Source organism: Centropristis striata, chromosome 13, assembly GCF_030273125.1.
Source record: "Centropristis striata isolate RG_2023a ecotype Rhode Island chromosome 13, C.striata_1.0, whole genome shotgun sequence".
NCBI lineage: Eukaryota > Metazoa > Chordata > Actinopteri > Perciformes > Serranidae > Centropristis > Centropristis striata.
Window position 1 is genome coordinate 22,345,345 of NC_081529.1, and position 13,039 is coordinate 22,358,383.

Sequence of the window (13,039 nt, forward strand, 5' to 3'; positions counted from 1 at the left end):
TTTTTTATGTTTAATTATATATATTTTTTTATATATTTTAATAATTATAATTACTATGTTTTTTATTTGTTAATTTATGTAATGTATTTCATGACTTTGTTTTTTAAATCACTTATTTTATTTTTTATTTATTTATTGTTTTTCAGAATTTTTCCCACTACCTTTAACATTCTGTGCAATTTATCACTGAAAAAAACAAAAACTGGCGTGTGCAGCGTGTTTGTTGTCTCACCTTGTTGAAGAGGTTGACGGGAGCCGCCACAGACTTTGTCTCCTTCAGATACTCGAACCACCTGAAGGGGAGAGCGCTGTAACCTGCCAGAGACACAAACACCTCCACTGTTAACTGTTTGGACAGACACGTTTTTAATAACATATGTTGAATAAAGTGATTCTGACAGAAATATCAACATTTTAACAGAAGTTTTGGTCACTTTTTATGATTGAAACTTCTTAACTGATGATCTGCTAAAAGATTGTTCGAAAGTTCAAACTGACGATAACTTATTCTGGTGGTGAACGTGTGCTGGTGGTGAACGTGTGCTGATGGTGATTGTGTGCTGATGGTGAATGTGTGGTGATGGTGAACGTATGTTGATGGTGAACGAGTGTTGATGGTGAACGTGTGCTGGTGGTGAACTTGTACTGATGTAGAACGTGTGCTCATGGTGAACGTGTGGTGATGGTGAACTTTTGATGCTGTTGAACGTGTGATGATGGTAAACATGTGTTGATGGTGAATGTGTGTTGATGGTGAATGTGTGGTGATGGTGAACGTATGTTGATGGTGAACGTGTGTTGATGGTGAATGTGTGGTGATGGTGAACGTATGTTGATGGTGAACGAGTGTTGATGGTGAACGAGTGATGCTGGTGAACGTGTGATGCTGGTGACTGTGTGATGCTGGTGACCGTGTGCCGATGGTGAATGTGTGATACTGATGAACGTGTACTGGTGGTAAACACGTGATGATGGTGAACGTGTGCAGATGTTCAACGTGTGCTGGTGGTGAACTTGTACTGATGTTGAACATGTGCTGGTGGTGAACGTGTGATGATGGTGAACTTTTGATGCTGGTGAACGTGTGATGATGGCGAACGTGTGTTGATGGTGAACATGTGTTGATGGTGAACGTGTCTTGATGGTGAATGTGTGTTGATGCTGAACTTGTGTTGATGGTGAACATGTGCTGATGGTGAACGTGTGATCATGGTGAATGTGTGCTGGTGGTGAACGTGTGCTGATGGTGAACATGTGCTGGTGGTGAACGTATGTTGATGGTGAACATGTTTTTACAGTTTCTTTCTACGATAAACGTTTCCCTTCTGAGGGTAAATAATACAGTTACCTCTCGGGGGTGTCAGCTCGATGTTGTTGATCTCACAGAAGCCGGCAGGGAAGACGGAGGGCGAGGTGGCGTGATAACAGAACCAGTCGGAACCGTCTGCCGCCTCCGAGCCGTCGATGCCGATCATCAGGTACCCGTCTGCCAGCACCTGGTGACGACAGGCGATAGGTATTTAATGACATCTGGCGATCAGCTGATGACGCTCAGCCGGTGCTCACCTTCCTCACGGTGGCCACGCAGATGGCAGACAGGTTCAGAGGGTCGATGGCCTCCAGCTTCATCCCGTCCTCAAACCAGGGACCACTCTGATCCACCTCCCTCACCTGCAGGGACACAGCAGAGACACTGCTACACCTGGACAGGGGGACAGACAGAGGGACAAACAGGACAGACATGGGGACGGATGGGGGACGGATGATGTTCTCACCTTGGCAAACAGCTGTCCAGGTGCGTCCGTCTGAGCGATCAGCTTCTTCGACACATCTGGAAATTAGTTTTTAAATAAAATATTGTGTAAACAAATTAGTTTTTAATCACGCTCAAATTTGAGGGTTTCTAAATGTAATCTGGTGACGTACTATAGTGAGTAAAAGAATAAAGTGATTCCGACAGAATATCAACATTTTAAGCTTCGGTTCAGTCACTTTTTATAATGGAAACTTTTGTAACCGATGAACCATTCAAGGACATAACGCCCATACAGTATCTTTCTACGATAAACGCTGGATTTTTGGCGATTTTTAATCATATATAAATTAAATAAAACATTCATGTGCCCTGAACCGTCCCTTTGCTCTCCTCCGACAGTACTCGCAGGGGAAACTCATTTCTCCAGTTGAACCCACCGGATCGTTTGAACCGGTGGCCGATCGATCGAGACCAGCCGATGTTGTGGATCAGAGGACTGTACATGTGACACCAGAAGTCGTCCGAACCATCGTCACACTCCTCGTACACCAGACGGAGGCGGCCGCCGATCACCTGCAGCAACATGCAAAATATGTGTAAGAACCACAAAAAGAACTCTTTCGCGATTAAATCCTGGTGGCGTGAGTCACACCTGTTCAACCAGCGCCACCCGAGTCCGACAAAGGTGAGTCTTATCCACCACCTCCACCCTCATCTGCTTCTTAAAGGGAACCTGCATGCTCTCCTGCACCTGGAAATTATATTTAGGTTCAGGTGAAGGTCTGGGGACAGGCTCATACGATATACTGTATGTTTTTATAGAGATGACACTAATTTATAACACTATAATGTATGTTTTTATGCAGATTACACTATTTTATACTACTACACTGTATGTTTTTATGCAGGTGACACTAATTTATAACACTATAATGTATGTTTTTATGCAGGTGACACTATTTTATACTACTATAATGTATGTTTTATGCAGATGACACTATCATATATGATTATCATGTATGTTCTTATGCAGATGACGCTATTTTATACTACTATAATGTATGTTTTTATGCAGATGGCACTATTTAATACTACTACAATATATGTTTTTATGAAGATGACACTATTTTATACTACTATAATGTATGTTTTCATGCAGATGACACTATTTTATACAACAATAATGTATGTTTTTATGCAGATGACACTATTTAATACTACTACAATATATGTTTTTATACAGATGACACTTATTTATACTACTGTAATGTATGTATTTATGCAGGTGACACTATTTTATATCACTACAATGTATGTTTTTATGCAGATTACACTATTTTATACTACTATAATGTATGTTTTTATGCAGATTACATCATTTTATACTACTATAATGTATGTTTTTATGCAGATGACACTTATTTATACTACTATAATGTATGTTTTTCATGCAGATGACATTATCTTATACCACTATACTACGTGTGTGTGTGTGTGTGTGTGTGTGTGTGTGTGTGTGTGTGTGTGTGTGTGTGTGTGACCTTGGAGGGGAAGTCTGGCGGCAGGGTTTTGGATCCCGTCAGTCTTTTGATGAGGAATGTCTTCCAGTTTGTGAACCTGTGCAGGATGGCTGAGGACACACATCAACAGAAACCTCTTCAGCTTTATTAATATTATTATTTTAAATTATTATTAAACCTCTGAACCCCAACGAGCTGTTTCAGGGCGTATTTTGCTATTTTTGCATTTTACTCTCTGTGTCTTTGTATGTCACTGCCATATATAAAATCTATATAAATCTGTTTAAAAAACAAAAAAAATATAGATATAAAATCTGTTTAAAACCTATAAAAGAATCTATATAAAATCTATAAAAAAGATCTGTATAAAATCTATACAAAACTATATGAAATTTGTATGAAATCTCTATAAAAACAATATAAAATCTGTATAAAATGTATAAAAATCTGTATAAGATTTATAAAAAGCTATATAAAATCTATATTGAAAACTACATAAAATCAATATAAAATCTGTATAAAAACTATAAAAAATCTGTATAAAATCTATAAAAAATCTATAAAGAAATCTCTATATCCGTATAAAATCCATATAAAATGTCTAAAATCGATAAAACATCTATATAAAATCTGTACAAAATCAGTAAAAATAAATAAATAAAAATATATAAAAAATATTTTAAAAATCTGTATAAAATCTGTATAAAAACTATAATATCAGTATAAAATCTATAAAAAATCTGTATAACATACATATAATATATATATATAATCTGTATAAAATCTTACAATATATATGAAAAATATATTTTTAAAACATTTCAATAAAACATAATTTATTTATAAATACATTTCCAAGTGTCACAAATGTTGGGAAAAAATGTTTGCTGTTGTTTTTATACTGCATATCTATCTTTATGCAGATGACACAACTTTATACCTTTCTTTAACCTGGCAGCATAGAAGATTGATATCAAAAGAGTTATGGTGTTCAATAAAACCCAGAAAACACTATGATGTCAAACTGAAGTAGAATTTTGACCTTCTTATGGTTGAATCCAAGATGTTTGTGCAAGATTATAAAAATCCTCAAAGCGTCCCTGAGAAAGTGCGTTAAAGGATGGGACGGACAACTCGTCTTAGGCTTCATCATTGAGTGTTCACCGTCACTGACTGTGCTCTTTCACAGTTTTTATATCTACTTCAACAGGCAGCAGTTAACTCTTTCTGCGTCTCTCTCTCTTACTCTGAGGGGGGACCAGAGGTTTCCCTCCAGCAGCACACCAGCCCACCGGATGGATGTCCGGCACGCACAAGTTCAACCAAAAGTCCCTCGTGGCATCACTGTCGAAACCCTCGTACCGCATCAGGGCCTTAAAACCTGCACACGGACATCATCATCTGTTAGACAACGGCTTCACCACTCAAATAAACATTACCTGAAATAGGTTGTATTAAAAACACACACAAATAACTTGAACAATAAAACAAAGACAGAATAACAAGGGAGATAAAAAGGCTACAGAACTGAATCCTCTGAACCCCGACAAAACGTTTTTATTCTTTCTACATTCTCCTCTCTGTGTCCTCGTGTTTCACTGCAACATATAAAATCTATATAATCTATAAGTCCTGCAGCTCTATGGAATCAGCACAATCAGAACAACTCAAACATGTCTTTTTGCAGAATAACACAGTTAAAATGGCAGGGAAAAAAATGGATTCTTAGTATTGTCATGTTTCCAGCCTCTCCTCTCCTCTCCTCTCCTCTCCTCTCTGTGTAAAAAGCCTCTCATGTCCTCTCCTCTCTGCTCTGTGTAAACAGCCTCTCATGTCCTCTCCTCTCTGCTCTGTGTAAACAGCCTCTCCTGTCCTCTCCTCTCTGCTCTGTGTAAACAGTCTCTCCTGTCCTCTCCAACAGGATCTGGTTAGTGCAAATGCTTTATCTTAAATGACACATGGAGAATAAAGAGATTCTGACATAAATATCAACATTTAACACAAGTTTTGGTCACTTTTTATAACTGATGATCTGTTCTAGGACCATCGGAAAGTTCAAACTCTAACGATATTGTGTATTTTTTTTCTATGATAATCTGGATTTTTTATGATTAAAAAAAAAAGAAAACATACTTTTTAACACCCCCCAAAAACAAAAAATAAAAGACAACATACATAGATTCTATAAAACATTTGTGCCTACCAGCCAGTTTGATGATGCCAGCGATCCAGTAGACCTTCATGGGCAGACCGCTGTCCGTGTTGGGGACTTCCACCCGGACGCCCTCACTGACGTCACTCCACGACTTCCCCATCGGGACCTCAACAACAACAACAACAACAACACACGATTTAAATGAAGTCACACCAGAGGAGTCAGTGACCGACCTTGCAGACAGAAGATGCTTAAAAAGATGCATCAGGACTCAAAGAGCCTAAATATTGTTATTAAGATCTGATCAAACATTATTGGAGTCTAACTGTTTTTTGATAATTATACTTTTGTACCTTAACTCTCAGTTTGGGTCTATTTTGTCTGTTTCTGACTCCTTTTAATCCTGCATGTATATAAACTTTAAACAATGTTTACCATGCCCCATGTTGGTGTCATGTTTTTCAGCACAACCTCACCTGTATGTCCTGATCATTATTGTTTCCCTTTGACACACTGGATCAACAACAACACAATAAAACCTAACAAGCAACTTTCAAGTGTTAAACCTGCATTCTTTCTAATGACCAGCAGGGGGCGACTCCACTTGCTGCAAAAAGAAGTCCTGTATAGGAGTCTATGAGAAAATGACCCTATCTCTCATTTGATTTATTACATCAAGTTAAATTTCTTCCATTACATGTTGGTGTCATTGTTTTCAGCACAGCCTCACCTATATGAGCTGAGGGGTGTTCCATCAACATGGCTAAACAATCCGCGGCTTCATTGAGAAAGCCTGGTTAGAATGAACGCCAACTTTCACTTCGCCGTTTCACTAACGCAGCTTAGCCGCGTCTAGTCAGCGATAACTCAGCCCAGACTATATAAGCCGGAATTGTGCGCCAGTGCGGAGTATATAAGCAGCCCGTATCAGCCCGGGAGCAGCTAATAAGATGTCGCAAAAAGTGGTGAAAATCAGTGCTGAAGGAGCTTTATGAAGATTATCAAGTGACGGTCACAGTAAGAGTTGAAAAACAGCGCTGATTTTTCCTAGGCGGCCGAGCAAACGATGCTGTTGGAGCTTTATGAAGAATGTAAAGTGACGGTCACAATAACAGACAATGGCCGCGTTTCCCAGATTCGCTCGTTCTTAAGGACTTAAGAAGGCTCTTAAGAAGGGTTCGGCTAAGAAGGAGCGCTAAGATAGGGGTGTTTCCCAGATGCGTTCTTAACTGCGTTCTTAAGATCCCGCCAAAGAAGCTTCTTAAGAAGCTCTTAGTGGGAGCTGTCCACCGCCGTGGTGCTGAAATATAAATCAATCGATGCCAGGCAAATCGATAACCCACCACCTTATCAGCGCTTAAGTCACCCCACCTGTGCAATAAGGCTACGTGTGTGTGTGTGTGTGCGTGTGTGTGTGTGTGTGTGTGAGGTGTATCCGAGTAGTAATCAAGCCATTAACGCATATATACCCCACTGTGGATACGCACACACGAGAATGGAGAAAGCAGGCAGCAAACGCAGCAAGAGGTCACCCTCGTTTACTGCAGAGGAGATGGCCACATTATTGGACGAGGTCTGGCAGCACCGCGAGGTGTTATTTGGGGGAACAAGGGGGAAAAAAGACATAACATTAAAAAACCGCATTTGGCAGGCAATAGCCCAGAAGATGTCCCCCTCTAGTCCCTGTGGCCTGCGAGACTGGTGTGCCGTGCGGAAGAAGTGGCAGGAGTTCCAGAGCCAAACAAAAAAAAAAAGCACACAGGTGAGGCGAGAGAGCATGGGCACGGGCGGTGGGGCACCTGGGGGTACAACCCTCACTCCCGACGAGGAAAAAGTCCTCTCCGTTATTGGAAAGACGGCCTCTGAAGGCATTAGTGGGGGCATCGATATTCTGGGGGACGAAGGGCTCTCAGACAACAGCGAAGGCGAGGAGGAGGAGCCATCTGGGAGCGGAGCAGCGACCTGCACGTCCCCAGGAGAGGACGACCCCCCGCAACCGAGCCCTGTCCCCGCATGCCAACCAGCAGGGCCCGGTGTCCGCACACGGGGACGCCCCTCCATAACGACCTGCACCTGCAGCGAGACGCTGGTGCGTCTCGAGAGGGAGAAACTGGCGGTGCTGCGGGGGATAGAGGGCCAACTGGAGAGACAGACTGCCCTCCAAGAGGAGATGGTGCGTCTCAAACGCCAGAAGTTGGAGCTGCACAGGAGACAGATGACACTTGCCGAGGCGAAGTTCAACAGTACCTCCATCTCGGTCCCAATAATTCTCCCCCAGGACGCAGGTAAGGGGCATTTCTATTTTTTTCCTCCGCATTGCACAATGTATCCCGTTCAATTTCACTAATCAACCTCTCTTCATGCAGGTGATGCAGACGCCCAGTAAAGACAGCGGTGCCATCGCTTTTTGTTTTGTGTTTTAAATAAACTACTTTTCCTTTTCAATCATGTGTTGTGTGGATAATTTTGTATTGAAAAAAGGGTGTCAAACCTAGCGAATAAAAATCCCAGGCAATTTGTATTGTGTCATTGATTTGAGTAGATTCATGACATGTGCGCCCTGACGCACGTGCTTATCCTATCACTACTTTCAGCACCGCTAATTCCCCACTTGTTACCTGGCCTCCTCTATCCAAAAGTTGGATTTCATGTATAAATTTGCATACTGTATGCAAGAATTATTCCTTTACATCCTGTGCTAGACCTTAAACAGGTAAAGCACCCAAACATTGCAACAATAAATTGGTGTGCGGGACATTATCCGACACTAATTTATTAATATTTGGGTGTTTTACCCGCACATCTGTTTCACTTCCTAGCTTTCAAGCCCTATACATGATGGTTGATATGATATGGGTTGTATGATGGTAGTGGGTTTGATGATGGGAGTAGGGTGGTGCTGATATTTGTGTTTGGTGGTGACGGGGGTAGGGGCTGAGACTTCAAAAGAGATTCACAAGCTCCTGTCTGGTCTGGACACCAGCTTGGTGGAGTATTGCTCGGGCTTCGCGGGGGTTGAGGGCGTCGTCTTCCGATGTTTCCCCATCGTCATCCACAGGAGGCAGCTCATCTGCTCCAACGCGCACTGCTATGTTGTGCAGCATGGCGGTGACAACAATCACGCGGCAACATTTCACAGGTGACAAGTGCAGTCCCCCTGATGAACGATGGACACATCGGTAACGGGACTTCCACCTGCCAAACACCCGTTCAATGTGGGTCCTGGTGTGTGTGTGGGCCTCATTGAACCTCTCCTCCTGTGGTGTTGCTGGGTTGGTTACCGGTGTCACGAGGTAACTCCGGAGAGGGTAGCCACTGTCTCCGAGGAAGATGCTCCTGCCGAACTCTCCTCTGCCAGCCTTCTGCCCCACAGCTGAGTTGGCCCACACGAAGCTGTCGTGTGTGCCTCCTGGCCACGATGTCGGTGATGAGGCCATCGTGGTCCACCACCACCTGAGTGTTGATGGCAGCGTAATGTTTCCTCCCAATCCAGCACGGATCCATCAGGGAGGGATTGTGGATTGGGATCAGTGTGCCATCCACGACACCAATCACCCGGGGGATCCCAGCCATGGCGTGAAATCCACGGTGGACCTCGTTCCGCGTGGTGGGCATCCTGATGTGTCTCCGGGCATGGCGCAGGAGGATCGGTGTCACGGCTGCCACACTCCGTGAAACCGATGCCTTGCTGAGGCCGGTGCCGTCCCCCACCACCTCCAGGAAGCTCCCCACTGCGTAAAAACGCAGCGCGGCCAGGAGCTGCACCTCCGGGCTGAGGGCAAAATTGCAGCGGGTTGCCCTCTGGATGTGTGGTGACACGAGCGTGACGAGGCGGTGGATCTCCTCACGAGGAAGCCGGTACTTGGACTGGACAGCCCGGTCCGACAGCACGTCGAGTGGGGAGAAGTGCTGACGCACATAAGCGTTTATATAAACCGTCTGGCTTCGCGCACGGCGACGCTGTTGGTTCGCAGCGAGAATATGCTGTATTGCAGCCATGGTGTCTCACACGCGTGGACTTCGGCAACGCCTTTATATAGACTTGCAGGTGGAGACCCTCTTGATGAGGTTCCAGCTGAGTTCAATTACACCTGTCAGTTTCCCTCACATCTGTGAAATACCACAGGGTTGTTGATGTTTTTATAGCTACTGTAAACTCATATGCAGATGCCGAATGTGTGTGAAAACGTAAGGAGTGATAGTAATGATGATTTATTTTATTTATGTAGCTACAGGAACACATGGGCAATTCTTTATTTTTATATCGTTGTTTTTCTTCTTATGCTATTATTTTTCTTGCGTCAGTGTTCTGCAGTTATGAGCGCACATTCATCATTACGCAGGGTTTTAGTATTCCTTTGTGTCCGATATAACTTTCCCTGATGCGGCTGCACTGAGCGTTTGGTCGCTAAGAAGGCTGTTAAGAGTGGGTCAGGGCGATCTTACACTTCCTTCTTAGTGAAAGATCTTCTTAAGCTAAGAACGACTCTGGGAAACACTTCCTTCTTTCACAGCGCTCTTAAGAGCGTCCCTAAGACGCTCTTAGCGCTTAAGAGCTTCTTAAGCGCTAAGAGCGAATCTGGGAAACGCGGCCAATATTACTACCATTAACAGAGCCAGGGAGATGGCATGGCAAAAAAAAATGCAGACTGATAAAAGTCTGCATTTTTGACAGACTGAAAGTTGGCGTTCAGACCGGAGCAGACTAGCTCAGTAGTGTAAGTTACCATGGTTACTGAGCGGGGAGTCACATAAGCCACTTTGATGGAACGTATTTCTCACTTAAATTAGCGAGGCTTATCATATTAAGCCAGGCTTTTCCTTAATCTACGTGGTTGGAACACCCCTCAGATCATTATTTTCACTTTGACTCACTAGATCAATGTTTAGCATAAAATACAAAAACAAAATATAAAAATATAAAAACATAAAATCTGATTTAGAAAATTATGATTTTTTGTTTTTATGTAAAGAATTGTAAATGTTGCTTCAAAATCTAACATCTAAGAGGTGAAATGAGGAGAAAATCTAGTTCTGTATTTTATAGTCAATATATTTGACCTGAAACAGGCTGTGGAGTACTTCCTCCTCCTCTACATATTCCTAATTATTATTGTTTTTATTAACAACACAATTAGTTTTTAAGCCTACAGCCTTTTTCAGCTTTACTGAGTGTTTATCTGTGGATTTCAATAAAGTCTCATAGAATTGAAAAAAAGAAGAAGAGAATATTACATAAAAATAAGCTGGTAGGAACAGATGAATGTGTATGTTTGTGTATGTGTGTGTGTGTGCACCCACATGTTTGAAGCAGCTGACCGGTGCTCCCGTCACATCTCCGTCTCCAAGGTAACGACCCCAGTCAAACACCTCCACAGTAACTGCAGCAAACACAAAACACACAAAATTCATCATCACAATTATTTAACACTGTTACTCACTGCAACATACAAGACTGGTCCCGTTGGTACAGATTCCTGCACTGAACGTCGATTATTAAATCGGCAAAATACTAAAGGGTTTAAAAAGTTGACTGATGATATTTCATGGAAAAATGTTTACAATTATGCAGATGCTGACTCTGCTTATCAGACTTTTGTGACAACCTGTATTTCGGCATTTCACTTATGCTTTCCACTGGTACAATCAAAAGAGAAACTTGCTAAAATAAACAAGAAACCTTGGTATACAACCGGCCTCCATAAATCCTCAACAACCAAAAATAAGTTATATAAGAGGTTTCTTACCAACCCTACAATTCTGAATTCAACAAAGTACAAACATATAGAAACACATATAATCACTTAATTCGGATAGCCAAAAAAATATACTTCAGCAACAAATTCAAAGAATATTCCACTGATATTAGGTCTAGGTGGAAGGTTATCAATCAACTTATGAACAAACAAAAGTCTTCTGCTCCTCATCCTTCAGAGTTCAATGAGGGTGGTGCAACATTTACTGATCCATATGTCATTTCTTGTGAATTTTATAATTTTTTTGCTGAAGTGGGTTCCTCTTTGTCAAAGAACATCAAGCCTTCAAACAGAAACCCATTGGATTACATAAAGGGTAACTCCCCCCCTTTACAGTTTGAAAATACAGACTCAGCAGAGGTGATGGAAATTTAACAGGCAAACTGAAACCATCTGCTCCGGGCCATGCTGATATTTGTGCTTTGTTGATTAAATCTATGTCTTCATCTATTGTAGAACCATTAACGTATATTTTTAATCATCGTTGCAGACGGGATGTGTGCCTAAGGATCTAAAAATTGCTCAAGTTATCCCCCTTCATAAAACTGGGGATACAAGATCATTTAATAACTATCGACCAATTTCTGTTTTACCATGTTTTTCAAAAAATTTTGAAAAACTGGTTCAAAAAAGAATGCTATCTCATCTAAACAAACACAGCATTTTGCACCAGCACCAATATGGTTTCCGGGAAAATCACCCTACAGATATGGCCCTCTTACAGCTGGAAGAAAAAAAATCTATGCAGCCATAAATAACAATAAATACGCTTTGGGTATTTTTTTATATTTATTGTATGTAATGTATTGGTATCATCAGAAAAATTTGTGGTTTCATATCTCAGAATGCTTTAAACATACTGTATTATAGTTTAATTTATCCACATCTCAGTTATTGTAATATTGTTTGGGCCAGCACTTATCCTTCTAATTTACAGAAATTATTTATCACACAAAATAAATTTGATAGATTTGTTAGATTAGCCACCTTCTCTAATTATTTGTCTCGATCTGCCCCTCTGTTTAAGAAACTTGATATATTGTCAGTATATGATATTAATATACTTCACTCATGCATATTTATTTATAAATATATTCATCTTCCCACTTGCTGTCCAAATCTTTTAATGATTTTTTTACAGTTAACTCTCACGTCCATTCTTACAACACAAGACACACTGATAAACTTCATCTTCCTTTTTGCCGCACTACACATACTCAGTTCTCTTTTGCTTACAGAGGCTCCATACTTTGGAGTTCTCATATTCATGTAGTTAAACTATCTTCATACCTCAATAATTATAAGTTAAGACTGAAAGCTTACCTGTTAAATCAAGACTCCTAATAGTTTCTTTTCCAGTATAGTTGTCATTGGATCATTATCTCATATCTCGTATACATGCTCATACACTCAAATACAATTATTTTACTCTTATACACACCCATGTTTTTATTTCTGACTTTTTTGTGTGTGTGCTATAAAATGGCACTTGTATTGCTTCTTTTTTGTTATTTGTTGTTGCTTTCTCTCATTGTTGTTGATTTATTTTTTAATTTTTGTATACTTTCTTGGGGAGGTGCTTTTTATAAGCCCATATAGGGTTTTTTAACCTCTCCCGCATTTACTATTCTTGTTTCATTTGTTTTTTGTAATTGTCCTTTCCTATGGTGCAAATAAATATATACCAAATACAAATTCATATAAAATCTATAGAATCTATATAGTCCTGCAGCTCCAAGGAATCAGCACAATCAGAACAACTCAAACATATCTTTGTGCAGAACGACACAGTTAGAATGACAGAAATCTGAAAAGAAAGTTGAATTTCTCTGATTGTAAAAATTGTAATAAA

General features: G+C 40.9%; 1 protein-coding gene across 4 annotated transcripts in view; it reads right to left on the reverse strand.

The window, feature by feature from the left end:
• The window catches only part of LOC131983907 (MBT domain-containing protein 1-like), a 30,912-nt gene that overhangs the window by 11,053 nt on the left and 6,820 nt on the right, over positions 1–13,039 (reverse strand). For 3 of the 4 annotated variants that reach the window (XM_059348738.1, XM_059348742.1, XM_059348741.1), the window contains 10 exons: positions 10,733–10,812; positions 5,480–5,597; positions 4,523–4,657; positions 3,298–3,386; positions 2,409–2,507; positions 2,194–2,329; positions 1,776–1,831; positions 1,567–1,671; positions 1,349–1,496; positions 233–315 (listed from right to left, as the gene is read on the reverse strand). In XM_059348738.1, coding sequence (XP_059204721.1) covers positions 233–315; positions 1,349–1,496; positions 1,567–1,671; positions 1,776–1,831; positions 2,194–2,329; positions 2,409–2,507; positions 3,298–3,386; positions 4,523–4,657; positions 5,480–5,597; positions 10,733–10,812 — 1,049 coding nt within the window. The remainder of the gene's footprint in view (positions 1–232; positions 316–1,348; positions 1,497–1,566; positions 1,672–1,775; positions 1,832–2,193; positions 2,330–2,408; positions 2,508–3,297; positions 3,387–4,522; positions 4,658–5,479; positions 5,598–10,732; positions 10,813–13,039) is intronic. The other variant, XM_059348740.1, reaches the window with a different exon arrangement.